The sequence below is a fragment of the Stigmatopora nigra genome, chromosome 15, assembly GCF_051989575.1.
Source record: "Stigmatopora nigra isolate UIUO_SnigA chromosome 15, RoL_Snig_1.1, whole genome shotgun sequence".
NCBI classification, from domain to species: Eukaryota; Metazoa; Chordata; class Actinopteri; order Syngnathiformes; family Syngnathidae; genus Stigmatopora; species Stigmatopora nigra.
Genome location: NC_135522.1, coordinates 1,426,287 through 1,445,247, shown reverse-complemented (window position 1 = coordinate 1,445,247; position 18,961 = coordinate 1,426,287). Strand labels below are relative to the sequence as shown.

The 18,961-nt window shown below is 33.8% G+C and overlaps 1 protein-coding gene across 3 annotated transcripts in view; it reads left to right on the top strand.

Moving 5' to 3' along the window:
- Positions 1-18,961, top strand: part of LOC144208342 (adhesion G protein-coupled receptor L1-like) — a 102,322-nt gene that overhangs the window by 48,968 nt on the left and 34,393 nt on the right. For all 3 annotated transcript variants that reach the window (XM_077734128.1, XM_077734129.1, XM_077734127.1), the window contains exons 3-4: positions 12,107-12,320; positions 13,384-13,493. In XM_077734128.1, the coding sequence (XP_077590254.1) occupies positions 12,107-12,320; positions 13,384-13,493 (324 nt within the window). The remainder of the gene's footprint in view (positions 1-12,106; positions 12,321-13,383; positions 13,494-18,961) is intronic.

Genomic DNA, 18,961 nt, shown 5'->3' with positions numbered 1-18,961 from the left:
GACAAAAATGGATTTTCTGGCACAGTCATTTTTAATCATAATTTTTTCCTCCACGGCGCTCTGCTCTTTCAACATATCTTTATATTAATCGTGGCCTTCCCCTCAATAAAGAAATATGATTGAAAAGGTACCAAACGCTTGCCCTCAAAACAGTATCCATTATTCAGACGCACATTCGCTATAGAAAAAAATTGGATAATATTGAAATAGTCATTTCAGCAGCTTCTTAATTCATAACCCCATTGATTTTCTGGCAGCTGAGCAGTAATAACATTACTTCAGGTGATGACGCTAACATTGCTAGCAATATTTCCCCACCTTTTCTTATATATTTGCAAAATAAAGCCTTATTTTTTTGTTGTTGCGTCGAATCAAGGCGGTGAAGAAAAGTGTTCCGCATAAGTGACAATTCTTTCCTGTCAACTGGCACTAACAAAACAAGGCGTGCGTACCTAATTATTATTTTAATCTACATGCTAATATGTGTAAATGAAAACTTGGTGTTGGAATAATGAGAGGTGGTACACAACTTCATGGCAGAGTACTTTTTAAGCATTGAAAAAGAAAGTAAACATCATATCTGAGATTCTGGAAACCTAAAACTACCTAGTGACACTATTTACTCTCATATAAGCCGCCCCACGTATAAGCCCCAACCTTAAATTTGCCTTAAAACTGTTGAATTTTACAATTTCTCGCATATAAGACGCCCACATATAAGCCATTACCTTAAAATTGTTGAATTTTACAATTTCTCGCGTATAAGCCGCCCCATGTATTAGCTATAACCTTAAAATTGCCTTAAAATTGTTGAATTTTACAATTTCTCGCGTATAAGCTGCTTCCCGATTCACAAAAATGCTAATTGTGTTGAATTTTTGCACAAAAAATGAGCTCAGCTTTATTATAATGTCAGCCAAATAGATTGACGTCCATCCCTGTCAATCACAGTGACCTTGAGGTCAGTACCATAAGATCAAGACAAAAAGACTCTTAAAATGTCCTTGCAAAAGTAGGACACGCCCCAAAATTTGTGCCCAAAAGGGGCATTTCAGAGCATTTTGACAAGCTAAGCTAGGACTTAAAGTATATAGCACTCTCATAATTGAAACCAATGCAACACTTGAACGTTACAATACTCATATTTATCTTCCTTGTATTCTTAAAATATTCAGTATCTGCGGGGGATGTCCCCCTAAACCAATAGCGTGCTACAAAATCAATCCCAACATTTGCAAAACAAACCATTTTCAACATCTACGCACTTGTTTGTTTTGTGTATTAGCCAAAATGCCAATCTATAATTTAACCACACAAATTTATGCTAATACTTTTTAAATTTTTAGCTCACCTCTTAAAATTTAAGCCCATGTTTTTTTATAGAACGTCAGCAACAAGACCAGACGATAACCCCCCCTAAAACCTCCCCCCCAAAACACTTTTCCGTTGCTTTTACCGTCGTCGTATCTTCGTATCATAGCTGCTTTCAGTTTGTTTTTTATTTATTTCTATTTTTTTTTTTTTGTCTTCACCCCTACGCGGGGGCCTTCAAAGGCCCGGGCTGAAAGCGGCGGATCACACGGGGTGCCCGCACCAGTGAAAGGTTAATGGACGGCCTTTCAACGTGGACGGGGGAGTCGGGGAGGGGGGAGGAGGAAGGGCGGCAGCCAACATGGCGGCGCGTTCTTTTCAAGCCGGCCTTTTTGAAGTCGACTCTCGTCACTCCCGCACGTTTTCTTTCCGTGTTTGTGTGTGTTAGCTTTTGCGTGTTGATTTAAAAATGACAAATGGCTTTTACACAATGCTAGCTATTGTATTTTCACACACATAAGGCGCACCACATTATAAGGCGCACTGCATTATAAGGCGCACCCTCAATGAATGACACATTTTCATTTTTTTCCCATATATAAGGCGCACTGGATTATAAGGCGCCCCCTGTCTATTTTGGAGAAAATTTAAGATTTTTAAGTGCGTTTTATAGTCGTGAAAATATGGTACTTATTGTTGACTCTCTTTAGGCTTGGTGTTATAAACTGGACTTTAGTTTTTTTGTTTTGATGGGATACTTTTGGTTGTGGTTTAGTATTTTTTGTATATTTTGGGTTGGGCTAAGTTTAGTGTTAATATAGATATGTATTATTATTGTAGTAGCAATATAATGCTTTGGATTATTTTGTTTTTTGGACTCTTTAACTCATTCTTTGCCAGTTATAGATATCATATCCATCATATCATATTATATTCAAATAGTTTTGCAGTTTAGTTTATAGATCTATACTCCTATGTACTTATTTAAGGGTAATCAGTTAAGTTTTGGCTAATTTGTGATAAAATACTAAATAATGGCGAGGATTTTAACCGTTTGGTTGTTAGACATTGAATAAAAATCCTTATTTTTTAACTAAACTAAAAAAATGACTATCAATGCTTTACATTTTGATGTAGATTGTTTTTTTAATCAAAAAAAAAAGCTTCTTATTGGTAAAAAAATAGTTTTGTTACCATTTCATTGTGGAAAAAAAATGGCCGCCCTAGTTCAAGTTAGCCCAACATTTAATTGGGTTTTAATTTCACATTTTACATTGATTTTAAATAAATTTTCCATCAAATATCCACTTTAACGTTTTACCTACGTTGCTTTTAGCATTATGCTTATGGGAGATTAAAAAATATATATATAAATGTTCCTTTTTACAACAGCAAATGCTTTTTATGTAGCCATCATAGATTTGTTTTTAAATCATCTGCATATAAAAATGAATGTCCAACATAGCCACACCAGGTATTTATCGAGCAAGGCCGTTAAGTGTAAATGAACCAAGGTTTTTTGCGGCAGAATAAAGTTTTATTAGCTGTTAAACTGGCGAAAATGGGGTTAAAAGCAGGCCAAGTCCAACGCCGTCCAAAGACGAGAGCATTCAATGCACGTTATAGTATTGCTTTTATTGGGACCGCCATGAATTCCAGGTCAGGAACGTCGCGTGAAATAAACGAGCCGGCGCTATGCTAACGCTACAGTCCAAAGACCAAATATTAGCATGCGCCGAGTCTTGGAACGCCGTTTTTATGACGGGAGAACTCGCCTCCGCTGTGTGGGAAGGTGGAGATACGTTGACGTAACCGTAGGTGCGATTTTTAGTGTCGTTTTGGGTCATTTTTTTGCGGTAACGAGCTCATTTGGCATTCATCCGCTCGAAATGTGTCATTTATTGCTTTGGGGGGCATCCTTGGAATGGACAGACTTGGAGCATGCCAGTTTGGAAAATGCTAACGCTAATGGCGAGCAGCAAATTAGCCATTTGCGCCTTTGGGTTTTTTTTTTTTTTTTTTAAATTAGATTAGATTAGGTAACTTTATTCATCCTGTGTTTGGGAAATTTCATTGTTACAGGAGCAAGAGGGTGAGAATACAGACACAGAAAACGATATTTTAGACATAAATAGGTAAGAAATAAGTTAATAAATAAATAAGCGTACATATACATAGATATACATACATATATATACATATACATACAGATACTTACATATACTTACATATACTTACATATACTTACATATACTTACATATACGTCCATATACATACAAATACATACATATACATTCATATACATACATATACATACATATACATACATATACATACATATACATACATATACATACATATACATACATATACATACATATACATACATATACATACATATACATACATATACATACATACACACATATACACACTTATACATACATATACATACATATATACATAGATATATATAAATATACTTATACATACATATATAAATATTCATATATATACATATATACATCGATATATATATCCATATGCATACATATATATAAATATGCATATACATACAGATATATACATATACATACATATATATATATAAATATGCATAAACATACAGATATATACATATACATATATACATACATAAATAGAAATATACATATACATACATAAACCTGAGATTTTATTTTTAGAGCTAAATCTTCCAATCTTAAATTTTTGCCGTTTTTGTTCCTAACCTAATTTTTAACTAATTTTGTCCTTATTGTCTTTTTTTAAAACTACAGCTAAAAAAAATAAGAATAAATCATATATCAGTAGTATTTTTGACATATAAATCTAAGAATTAGTTTTTAAGGCTAAATCATCCAATCTTAAATTTGCCATTTTTCTATTTGTTGCCTTTTTTCGCTGTTTTTTGACCCAAAAAAAATCCCAAACCAAGAAATTTCACTTATATGGAATAAAATAAAATTCTAATTTAATCTAATCTAACCCTTTTTTTTTGCATAAAAAGCTCAATTTTTCTGCCACAGTCCTGCTAGATTTTATGTTATGCTAACTCACTCGTTTTTGCTTCCTTTTCGTACAAAACAAGAGTAAAAAAAATCCAGTCTCAAACTTCAGCAGGGTGCTTTGTATTTTATTAGCATGGCGCCCGCTATGCTCCGCCTTGCTTGACGCCGCCGACACATTGCGTCCACCAGACGACACAAGATGTCTGCCAGCTCTTGCGAGAGCGATACGCCACGCAAAGCAAGTCGCTAGCGGCTCGTGGCGCCGCTCCTCTATCCCTTGGGGGAAAAAATATTTTACACCGGTTGCATCTCATACTTCAACGCGCTGATTTTTATTTCGGGGCCATGTCTTTTATAGCCAAGATTTGTTTTTTTGGGGCGTTTTTTTGTCAGTGCATAATTAGGCAACGGAGCTAGCGTTGAAGTACTTTGACAGGGCGAAATTTTGGGTTGTCGTCTCAGTGGTTGTCTTAATATTTGCCTCTCTGATAGGTCGCCCCAAGATTTGTCTGGGGGAATGAGTTTTTGACGGAAAATAGTGTTGTGTTTTGGCGAAGTTGAGTTGGTTTTAGGGAGTGGGGGTGTTTTTTTTTTTTTGCAGGTCTGGAAGGGTTTGTTTTGCTTTGATAGGATTGGATGGCTGTGATGGTGTTGTTAATTTTTTGGCTGCCATTTTGCTAAGGCTTTCCTAGCGGTCGTGCTTCATCATTGTCATGGTTTATTTTTTTTGTTTTGGTTCTGATTCCGGCGAAGAGAAGGCGGATGGTGATTCGTCGCTCGGTCGCCCTTCATCTCGTCTCGATTGGTCACTTGAGAATGTGTTAACAAAAAATATATTGTAATATGTATACGTGTGTGTATAGATATATGTATGTATGTGTATATATAAATGTATGTATCTATATACATACATATATATACTTACATATATATACATATACATACATATATAAACATATACTTACATATATATATATATATATATATATATATATATATATATATATATATATATATATATATATATATATATATATATAAATATATATATATATATATATACTTACATATATATATATATATATATATATATATATATATATATATATATATATACATATACACACACACATATATATATATATATATATATACTTACATATATATACATACACGTATACATACATATATAGTTACATATATACATATACATACATATATACTTACATATATACATATACATACATATATACTTACATATATATACATATACATACATATATACTTACATATATACATATACATACATATATACTTACATATATACATATACATACATATATACTTACATATATACATACACATACATTTACATACATATGTACTTACATATATACATATACATACATATGTACTTACCCATATACATATACATACATATATATATACTTACATATATACATATACATACATACATATATATAATTACATATATATACATATATACATACATACATAAATGTTTTATTTTAATGTTGGCCATAATGCAGGACTTGTTTTTTTGTGTAAGTAAGTAATGGCGGAATTTATCATTTTTAAATAATATATCAGAAAATACAAAATTTGGCATTTTTTGGGAAGATAGTACAATATATATATCCCTAAATAATGGATCTTCCTTTTTTACATTGATGTATATTCATATTTCCAGATACCTTAATTAAATCTCCACACTAATGAAGGTGCTTGATATTTTATTCAAATGTATTTAAATTGCAAATACGTCTCTTTGAAACAACATTTGGCTCTGGGACATCATTTAAATGGACATCTGGGACGAAAATATGCCACATTGACATCTCTACTGTAAAAATGAGAGTCAAACCTGTGCAAAATCTTCATTAAAATAACTAAAAAATAATACATTATTCCCCCCAATGAGCGTTTCTGTTAAAAGTTAAATAACAAATGTTAAGCACAATAAATTTCATCACTGAACTTTATAATCCCGTGCACTTTATACTGAAAATCTGAAGTTTAGGCTCAATATTTGTGTATATTCATTGTTTTGTTATTGACTCCATTGTTGTCATTGCTCAAACATGTCATTGTTTACGCAGCTTTGTAAAACTACGTCGATATTTGTACACAAAATAACGCACGTGCCGTCTTTATGCACCCCCGGTTGGCCCCCCGCGAACGTCCTTTCCGTCATTGAGCGTGAAGCGTCACTAATGGCTAAAAGCGGCGTAATGGCTGAAGAAAACTTAAGCTTTTCTCTCACAAAAACGGGAAAAAAAATCTTGTCAGACGGTCCAAACAGCCATTCACCCTCAGGCTTTAATTACTGCGCAAAGATAATGATTCAAATCCAATCATCTCTCTCTTTTTCTCTTTCTCTCTCTCTCTCTCTCTCTCTCTTACTTGCTCTTAATTTGTAGCTTCCATTATGAAGCCGAGTACTTGAGCCGCTGTGGAGTAAGTCCGTCCCTCCGTCCGTCCGTCCTCGCGCTGCCATGCAGATGGGCGAGCAAAATTATTAGGAAATGAGCTGGTGTCATTACAAAAATGGCCGACAGTCAGCTGTCGCTTCATTTAGCCACTGCTCGCATATTTAACTCCTCCAGATAATTAGTAGCTCATCATGTACATATAAATGTATGTGTTTGTATGTATGTGTATGTATATATATATATATATATATATATATATATATATATATATATATATATATATATATATATATATATATATATATATATATATATATATATATATATATATATATATATATATATATATATATATATATATATATATATATATATATATATATATATATATATATATATATATATATATATATATATATATATATATATATATATATATATATATATATATATATATATATATATATATATATGTATGTATATATATACACACATATATACATACACATACATATACAAATGTACACATATATACACATTTACACACTTATATACACATATATACACATGTATACACAGATATACACAGATATACACATACATACACACATATATACACATGTATACACAGATATACACAGATATACACATACATACACACATATATACACATTTATATACACATTTATATACTCATATATACACAGATATACATAGATATACACACATATACACATGTATACACAAATATACACAAATATACACAGATATACACAGATATACACATATATACACAGATATACACATCTATAGACAGATATACACATATATAGACATATATACACATATACACATATATAGACATATATACACATATACACATATATACACATATACACATATATACACATATATAGACATATATACACATGTACACGCACATATACACATATACATGTACAAATGTACATATACACATATACATGTACATATATATACATATACATTTATATACATATACATGTATATACTTGTACTTACATATACTTGCATATACATTTACATAAACGTATACCTCCGCACGGGGAAAAAGATGCAAAATGTCAATCTGTACTTTGGTCACCGACGCCATGGCTTTGTGCTGTTTGACATGCGTGGCGGGCAACGAACGAAAGAGACGGCGAGGGGCTTCTGCTCGGAGCCCGAGGGGGCCCGGGGGCCGCCGGGTTAATCGGCCAGCCGGGCCGAGAGGCACGGACCCACCACGCTTGCCCAGGGTTACTTGTCGTCTTTTTCCTTTGGGGGGCCGGGGGACTGTTTGCGGGGCGGAACAGACAGAATTGGGACGGATTGAAACCGACTACCCAAACATAAAATACAATAATACAATAAATAGAACTTCACTTTTTTAGAAAAATGGAAGTAAAAAGCTAGTATTTAATGACAGAATTCAAATGAAGCATACTAATTTACCGTGTTTGACTATTTTGAGAAACTAAATGCATAAATCAATAAACTCATTTTAGTTTAACTCACTAAGGACAAGGGTGAAAAAGCATTAGCATCTTTTCTTTGGGCATTGCAAATTCACTAAGCTTGAAAAGGAAAATTAAGTTAGCATTACCATGTGATTATCATTTTGGGAACATTGCAAATTGTTTAGTCAATTCACTAAGCTTGAACATTAAAAAAATAGCATGCGCATTAGCATCTTTTTGCTCTGGAGGCTACCAGCTAGCTGAGGAGCTGTCCGTGGTCCTGAAGTTGAACTCTCAAAAGACACATATATATAGTTATCATTGGAAACAATCTTGTTGTTTTTTTACACACTAATCATGTGATTTAACATATCTGATGATCGAATACCTCAGAAATATATGAAAGAGCGAAAAATATCTTTTTATCAGACATTACACCCATATAAAGCACCCACAACAACAACAAAAACAACATTTTTCCACAACAAATCAGCAGCAAAAAACAAAATCCCCCCCCAAAAATTGATGTAAATATTTTAGTTTTAATCAATAAACCTAAAAAAATATAATTATCGGCTATTTTCTATCTTCTGAAAAGTTTATTTCACTATTCTAAACTATAATATACATGCTTAGTACTGTAAATGTATGAGTACTTTACTTTATCCACCTCTAATTGTGATGGCGCAGTGCCCATTTGGGTCAATGTTGACAACACACCCACACACACACACCCACACACATATACACACCCTCGACACCCCCTTGGGCGGTCCTCTGGGTACGCGTGCTCCATGATTCACCGCCAATTGACTCGCTAGTATTTCTAAATGCCAGCCATTGATGCGACAAAAGGGGAGGGGGCGGAGTTAAGTTGTGTAACTAACTCCATCAAGTCTGAATGACTGCCACACACACACACACACACACACACAAAAACGCTCAGCCCCGCCCCTTCCCCACACACACACATACACTTCATATATTTCTGCCTGGCTAGCACACAGCGCTAAATAACAAAGACCTAGATACAAAAATGCTAGTTAATTACTGTCGTGGAAATGCAAACAGCAGACGAGGCAAAAAAAAAAATGGTAAACATAACCCCCCCCCCCCCCCTAAAAAAACATAACTTGTCAAATGTGCTCAGGTGGCGTTAAAGCTTGTTTTTAGCATTTTAGGGTTAACAAAGCCTGGCGGCGTCAACATGTGGCTTCGTTCTAGTAACTAGCGTGCGGTCAAAGTACATCGCGGTTGGACAACGATTAGAAGTCAACGGAAGGTCGGTAGGGGAGGGGTCAAAGGTCAGGCGTGGGGAGTGGTAGGGAGAGGTAATTGTAGAGTGTGGGGAGTGGACCTGTGGTGGGAAAATGGTGGTCTACTTATGAATGGGCTTGAAACTGGTTTTTAGTTTTTTTAGGCTTATTATTTGAGAGATTTGATTTGTTTTTGGCAAATTGTTTAATAGGCATAATTAAAGTTATTGATCAGTGATGTTTTGGTTAGCTGAGCTGGAAGGATTTTTTTTTAAAAAAAAAGTATAAATAGTATAGTTTAGTATAATATAATAAGTTAAATATATACAAGTATAAATAGAATTTCACTTTTTCAGGGAAAAAAATGGAAATAAAAGCCATTGTTTGCAGGAAATTTGATCAATTTTGATAGCCAATCAAATTAGAGCCCTCATTTTGAATGACAGAATTTAAATGAAGCTCATCAATTTACTATGTTTTGCTATTTTTAGAAGAGAAATGTATCAATCAATACACTTTTTATTAATGAAAATAGTCTTATATTTTTGTTTCACCTATTTAACAATTAGGATTAGGGTGAAATTATTTTAATACATATATTTTTTGAATACATTTATATTTTTCGGACTACTATAGGTTGTACTCGAGTATAAGCCGCAGTAGCTAAAGTATACGCAATTAAGAACGGAAAAAAATTATTTGTTGCACTGGACCAAAATTAACATTTTTAAGTGAGCTTTTTTTTTAATTTGATCAAAAACTAAGAATAATTCATTCATCCATCTTCCATACAAAATGCAGACTACACCCAAGATTGGTCGCCAGTTAGTCATAGGGCAAATAGAGAGACAAACATCCATCCCCACTGCCAATCATTAACTAAGAATACAAATGTTAGAGTAACAATAATAAAATGGACAAAAACTGTCTAAATAGGCATCTGTAAACCAAACAGCGCGGCTTATAGTCCGGAAAATACGGTATACGCATAAGCAAATTGGCTAATTTGGCTACTTTTGGACGAAAAAGGCATGAAATGGGAGGGTTGGCAGCAAATGAAAGTGATTGGTCGTTTTTAAATCACAGCAGAATGATGAAGAGAGTTGTTATTTTTGAAGGGTCGTTTCCCGAACGGCTTAGAAAAAGAAATAAATCAGAAAATAAAAGAAAGAATGGAGAAAAATCCTGCATTGCTTTTGATTGATGGGTCGGCGTTTCATTAGCGCCACATATGCTTATCTTCTTGTGTTTGTGTAATTAATTTCAGCTTAATTTGCGAGGCGCCGTCGATCATGTGCACGCGAAAAACTCTTTGCTTTGTCACGCTGCAATTTTTCACTAAACGCGACCCGATGAAGACAAATCCATTACCCGCCACGGCTAATTTGTCATTAGCGCAGCTGCTAACTGGCCACAACTTTAGGTACACCTGCGACCATCTAATGAGCTCAACCCTTTTGAGCAGCCATTTTAGTTTTAGTCTCCATACCCCTAATATGAACGTTATATATTATTATTGTTATTGTTTTTTAATATTGGGCATAATGTAGGACTTTTTTATTTAAATTAGATAACTTTATTTATCCCGTATTCGAGAAATTTTACTGTCACTGTGAGAATACAGACACAGCAAAAGACATTTTAGAGATAACTAAATAGTTAAATAAATGTGTTGCTGAAATATATATATGTATGTATACATGTATATACGTACATATGTATGTATACATGTATATACATATATATGTATGTGTATATGTGTATATGTGTGTATATATGTGTATATATGTGCATATATATGTATATAAATGTGTGTATATATGTGTATATATGTGTATATATGTGTATATGTGTGTATATGTGTGTATATGTGTGTATATGTGTGTATATATGTGTATATATGTGTATTTATGTGTATATATGTATATATATGTGTGAATGTGTATATATGTGTATATATGTGTGAATGTGTATATATGTGTATATATGTGTATATATATATATATATATATATATATATATATATATATATATATATATATATATATATATATATATATATATATATATATATATATATATATATATATATATATATATATATATATATATATATATATATATATATATATATATATATATATATATATATATATATATATATATATATATATATATATATATATATATATATATATATATATATATATATATATATATATATATATATGTATATATGTATGTGTATATATGTGTATATATGTATATATATATGTGTATATATGTGTATATATGTGTATGTGTGTATATGTGTGTATATGTGTGTATATGTGTGTATATATGTGTATATATGTGTATATATGTGTATATATATGTGTATATATGTGTATATATGTGTTTATATGTGTATATATGTGTGTATATGTGTGTGTGTGTGTGTGTGTGTGTGTGTGTGTGTGTGTGTTTACCCGCGCCCATTTAGCCACGTAGTAGTAAGGCGTCTCATTTCGGGTGACGGGGGGGTCTACGGCCGAATCAATAGTTTTATTTTCAAGTCGCCATCTTTCTTCCTTCGTAGCGCTGAGCCGGTCGATGATGCCCTTTGGCTTGATGCGGCGGGAGCTGGCGTGCGAAGGCTACCCCATCGAACTGCGCTGCCCGGGGAGCGACGTCATCATGATCGAGACGGCCAACTACGGGCGCACCGACGACAAGATCTGCGACGCCGATCCCTTCCAGATGGAGAATGTGCAGTGTTACTTGCCTGACGCCGTCAAAATCATGTCGCAAAGGTCCGTACATCTTTGTTTTTGCCAAAAAAAAAATCAAAACTATTGTAAAGATTTTGATTTTGAGGTCCTTAAAACTTTATTTAAATACACTGAAATCTATTTTTTATTCTTTTTAATTGCATCACTTATGTTTGTATTAACATTTTATTCATATATATACATTATAAAAATCAAAAAATATAAATACTCTAAAATCGTATTTTTATTCATTTTAAATGTATCACTTTCGGTTGCATTAAAATTAGATTAATTTATACAATATTTATAAAAATATAAAGAAATATTTTTTAAAAATACAATACTAATAACAGCTATTAATATTTCAATGTAGTGTTTTTTTAAACTTTAATTTTAATGTTTAAAAAAAAATTAAATTGCAACAGGAACATAAACAGAGGGGAATTGCATTAATTCATTTTTAAAAAGGAAATATATATTCTCATCTTTATTATTTTAGTTTTTTAAATTCCTTTATGTCTTATAAAAACAGATAATTATCTTTACAATGAATCAAAATGAGATATTTGAAAATACTCTACTCGTATTTTGAGAAAACATCCATTTAGAAGCACTGGCATATTATTAACAATCCCACTCATCTCGGCGCTTTGTTTTGAGTAACCATGCGTATTTTTAGCTCATTGATGAGTCGACTCATCCCAAAAATAAGCCGCCATTAGTCACCCACCAAAATAATCCTTAGCGAGAATGCTAACGGCGCGTCGCTACAATTACATACACCAAGCAAGTTGTTATAGATCTAAAACAATGTTTATTTTAGCTTTTTTAAATATTTTTAGATTTTTTCAAAATAATTTTTGAAAAAAAACCTAAAAAAAAATGATTAAAAAATGACAATTATTGATTTAAAAGCGGGAAAATCAGAAAATTTAATATACATCTATACTCTTCATTTTAATTAAACCCTAAAACAGAAAATCGTGATGAATGACTTTGCCGGGCCACACAAAATGATGCGGCGGGCCAGATTTGGCCCCCGGGCCACCACTTTGACACACACAAGTATAATGTACGCCATTTTCATGTCATATTTTCTTTGCAGATGTAACAACCGCACCCAGTGCGTAGTGGTGGCCGGGTCCGACGTCTTCCCGGACCCGTGCCCCGGGACTTACAAATATTTGGAGATCCAGTACGAGTGCGTCCCCTACAGTGAGTACTCTGCCATTTTTTTGCAAGAATTTAATTAATCCGTGTTGCGTTGAAAGTCCTATGGGCCATTTCGTGGATTGTACACATTTGCTAGTCCGTAAGAGCTAACGCGTATGCTAATCGGGTAAAAAAATGTATTTTTCGTCTAAGCTCCCTCTAGTGGTAACACCAAGAATTGCGACAGAATGGTAGCTGAATTTTAGCTTTGTGTATGGACCATATTAGATGGTATTTTTTCAATTTTGTCTTAAAATAAACCCCCACAAAAACCACCCCACCAAATTTAACCAATCTTGACTTAAGGTCGCCACGGCAACGCACACAAACACACAAACGTTGACTTTTTCTTTTTTTTTTCTTCTACTTTCTTCCTCTTTGCCGTTATTACTCTCATCGATCCACACAGCGTCACCCCGCCCACAGGGGGCGGAGCCTGTGGCGCAGATGTGTGTTGTTATTAAAGTGGGTTGGGCTTTCTTCTTCTTCTTTGTCTATTTGTGGTGACTTTGTTGTTGTTTTGTTTTCTTTCCTTAGGTGTCAACCAACCAAGCTAACCGCTAACCGGCTTCCCTCGCCATTTTTTTTCAGGGTTCGCCTCTATTTAATTAGCCCCTCCCCTTTGCAGGTGGCAAACAAAGATGGACGCTCAAAGACACTCAGGGATTTTCAAACACTTCTTATTCTTCATCTTTAATTCCTCTGCTCACTGCTTTCTAGAGCAAAATACGCCATTTTATTTGTTTTTTATACTCAGGAAAGTTGAAATGCTATCACGCTCCTCTCCAGCACCCTCGTAAACCCCTTTGTTGACGTTAAAACTATCCGTTTTAGGGTCAAAAATCGTAGTAGTGCATTTTTTGGTGTGTAAAAGTTTAAAAACAACAACAAAAAGAACTAATTTACAAAGCAAACCCAATTAAAACTAATAATTTAAGACCTAAAAATGTAAATTATGATATTTTCTTGCATATATGCCTTGTTTATCGCAAAAAAAATCAAAGGTAAGGCTTATATATGCATAAATTCAACTTGACAAAATTGACCTAATGCCAGATAATGTGATAATTGATTGGCCCGCTTGTAAGCCCCTCCCCCTCTCCTCTTAGCCCCGCCTTTTTGTGTGTTTGGTTTGCGTGAGTCACGTCGGCGAGGTGGTGTTATTAGTCACCTGAAAGAGGGATTTGACAGCAGGAAATGACACGCACGCTTTACGCAATCACCCTTGACAGGATGCGCTTGTTTGGCGAGGCGGCCACGGCTGTGACAACACCAGCTGTGTCGTATGCCCAATTACTGCAAACGCTGTTTCACTCAAAAGGATTTGGCCTCCAAAAAAATGATTGTCTTGTACACATTTAATATTGTCTTACTACAGTTGGGGTCCATTGTTTTTTATTGATTTTTTTTTTTACTTTGAGAAAGATCATTAAAAGATAGTATCGTATATTCTGGACTATAAGTCGCACTTTTTTTATAGTTTGTCTAGGCTGTGACTTACGTTTTTATTTTTTTTGTTAATTTATTTTTGATATTTTTTTTCATTAAAAGAGAGACATTGTTCTTGTTTTTTAAATTCCAAAAAAGACAAAAAAATTAACATTCTATAATGCATTTTTAGTCGTTTTTTGATTAAAAATAAGCAATATATTTGGAAAAACAAGTCATTTTGACTTAAAAAAATAAATTTAATTTCAATTCAACTCTATTGAAATTAAGCAGTAAACATAAAGTTAATGGACTTTAAATAGTAAACAAACTTAAAACCTGTCAAATTAACTTCATTTTTCATTAACCAATGACTAGTTATTAGCAAAAAAATGACTAAAAAAATTAAAAATTACTTTTCCAGCTTGATTAAAAATACAAAAACAAAAAAACAGCCCTTAAACTAAAAAAAAGTCATTTTCCATAAGACATTTCCATCCATAAAACACTTTTTCTGAAAAACCTGGAGAGGACGCGTGACGGCGACCATTCATTTTCCATTAAATTGGCAGTCGTCGATTGGCTTCTGGAAAGCTTTGAGCAGAGCAACTAAGGCGAAAGGGGCCAAGGGCAACTTTCTCAAAAAAAGCGCCGAGCAATCACGCCGCCGACCCAGCTGGCCTTAAACCGACAAGCCCCTCCCCCTCAAAGACTTGGCGTCACCTCTCGGCGCCGTTTGTCCTCAGGTTCGCCTGCTGATTCGCTTTCTCTCTCTCCCTCTTTTTTTCTGTTTTTCCTTTTCTTTTTCCCCCAGGTTGACCGACACGACGACAAATCAAGTGGACCAAAAAACTTCCATTTTTTCTTCTCTTTTTTGCAGCTCTTTCATTATTTTCTCATTTTTTGGCACGATTTCGTCGTCATGACACGATCCCAAATCATTCCAATGCGAGCCGTCCGTCATCCACAATGATTTTAATCGCAGTTCTCAAATATTTGGACTGAAAATTTTAATCTCCAAAAAAAAAAACAAATTGGACGTCTATTTTGTTCAAAAATTTGAGAAAAATGTGATTTTTTTTAAGTCATAATAATTCATATTGGAACATTTTAATATCATCATACAAGTATAATAACATTTTAAAAACATAAATAAATGCAAAATAATAACAAACAAACAAATTAATAATAAAAAATAACAAAAAAACTGGAAAAAATGCAAAGCTCCGCCCAGTGCTCATAGAAACAAATTAAAATAAAGTTATATAAACTTTGCATTAAATATTTTTAACATAAATCTGTTTTGGTTCCTAATTTCTGTTCATAAAACTTTAATAAGAACGACTTTATAACATTAACATAGTTTTAAATCAGAAGATTTTCACCTAGCGTTTTTTTCAATGCAAATAAAGGGTGCCGGAGCTCCCAAAAAAAGGTTCAAAAAGGTCCAAATCCCGGCTATTCACCCCTGCGGGCGTCGTACGACATCTTCCCGCCGCTTCATTGTCCGGTTTGATCTGGGCGGATCATGAAAAAAAGATCTGATCTGGGAACAGCCTCTATTTTTTTTAGATCCAAGACGGTCCAGATCAAGACATTTTTTTTTGTTTGACTCCCCTGCCGAGTTTCCTCCTCTCATATTTTTTGCTTGACTTTTGTCAAGGTCGACTTTATTCCCGTCAACTGGGGATTAAAGCGTGTCCTCCTTTTTGTTCGACACTTCCTTTTTGAGCACCTCTTGGTAAAATGATGTCTTTGACACACACAAGGCGCCATTTTGGATCTGAGTTGCCGTCAAATGCTTTGAAATTTGCTTTTTAGGAGACTCCGCCTCTTAAATGGTAAAAGTAGAATACTACTTCAAATCTAAGTTAGATTAGAATTTGTATTACTGTTTTTACTCGCATATATAGCCGCATTTGTTAAACAATATGCGCAAAAAAATCAATTTAGACTTGAATTTTTAGTACTGTATTTACTCGCATATAAGCCGCATTTTTGGACCAAAAAAATATGGCTGAATTGAAGGTACTGCTTATATGCGCACAAATTAAATTTAGACTAAAATTTTTAGGACTGTATTTACTCGCATATAAGCCGCATTTGTCAGACAAAAAAAAATATGTAAAAAATTACATTTTAGATTTTTTAAAGATAATACAAGTGATAGACATCCAATCCGTTTGGCCCACAAACCGTTGTTTGGACCACCGCCGTCATCTTTTATTTATTTTATGTTCATACAAAATCAAAATAAGTGTTTAAGTCAATAATAATTTGTTAAAAATAATAACATATGCGGTATTAGTCAAATGACTTTTGATTGATAATAAGACATTTAAAAATTCTTATTTGCATTGATGGGAAATTACTAAATAAAACATGAAATCATTTTGATTTCATGACTGCGTTTAACATAAATTGTTGATTTATTATTTTTGTATTATAATTTTTCTTATTCATTTATTCAATCATTGCGTACAGCAACTTTTTAATTGATTAATTAATTGTGTGCCATCATTTTTTAGTTTGTCTATAAACTTCCTTGCTTTAAAAATATTCAATTTACATATATTGACAAACCCACAAAAAATACATTATAAATCAATATCAAAATTGTAAATTATGCATCATTTGTATTTATTTCATTAAAATATGAAAACATTTCTCATTTTATTGAAAAAACACACTTAACTACCATCTTAAACTACCCATAGTTTCACACTAGGCTCCGGCACCCCCGCCACGATCATCCACCAAACACAAAACAAAACAAACCCATCTTTCCACCATCTTTTCTTAATTTAATAATCCATAATCTTTTATTTAACCCTTTCTCTGCCTACTATGGCATCTCCATCCTTCTCTTCCTTTCCAGCTGAAGAGGAGCCACGCCCACTACCATCTTGTTTCCTCCCTACAGCAGGTCTACCTCAGGAAAGGGGTGTGGCCAAAGCAGAGGGGGCGGAGGTCGGGTCGAGAATGTGGGCGGGGTTTCTACTGATTTTCCATGAAGTGAATTTCCAAGCTAGCTCAATAACATAAATCAGACTAGAGAAAAACCAGCCTTTTATTTAATCTCTCTTTTTTTGTTCCCCCTTTTTTGGTTGTCCTCCCCCCCCTCCCCCCACCAAAATCTTATCTCCCCCCCTTCCCTCCCTCGTCTGTCTTTTTTATCTCTCTACCCGTCTCCCTCTTTTTTCCGACGCTTGAATAGAAGTGGATCAAAAAGGTAACGAACATAAAAACCACAGCTCGCCCCGCCCCCTTCCTCCATAACCCCTCCCCCCAGTCCTCTAACCCGGCACCTTGTGTTGCGTTGCGTGCTCATGATATCCAAGACCCCCCCTCTACCCCCTTTCTTGTCTTTTGTCTCTCGTTTATAACAAAAAAACCTCTTAAAATCCTTCTAGATGTCCATGTGATGACACCAGGCTGAAATACACACACTCAAAGACACACTCTAAGCCCCTCCCCCTTTCTAAAAGCCCTCCAATGAGAGATAAGCCGCTCATTTCTTTCCGTGTCTAAACTGATACAACTTCACCGTATCATCTCATCGGCCAGCTCTCACACACACAAGGATTTTTTTCTATCAAAAAGTCTTTGTCCAGATGACACGTACCGTATTTTCCGGATTATAAGGCGCAAGTAAATCAGACTAGCCCAAAAAAATGCACCATGAAAGATGGGAAAATGTACACTGGAGTAGAATTGGCATTTTTAGGGCAATTTTTTTGGGTAGAATCTAAAATAAAAGACAGTCATGTCATTGAAAGACATTTAAAATAACATTAAATTAAGAATAGAGGCAACAATAGGCTGAATATGTTTTAATATGTCATTGTTAAGCTAATTTTAGGATGTTTTTTATAAGTTGGGGGCGATTCTACAGGTTTGCCTTGAAGAATTGCAACAAAAAACTACAAAAAAGCTTTAAAAAGCTATAAAAAAAAAAACTACACTGACTGCCAACAACCCTAAATAGTGTAAAAATAACTTGGGAAATTATATAATATTCTGTTAAGAATTTCACACATAAG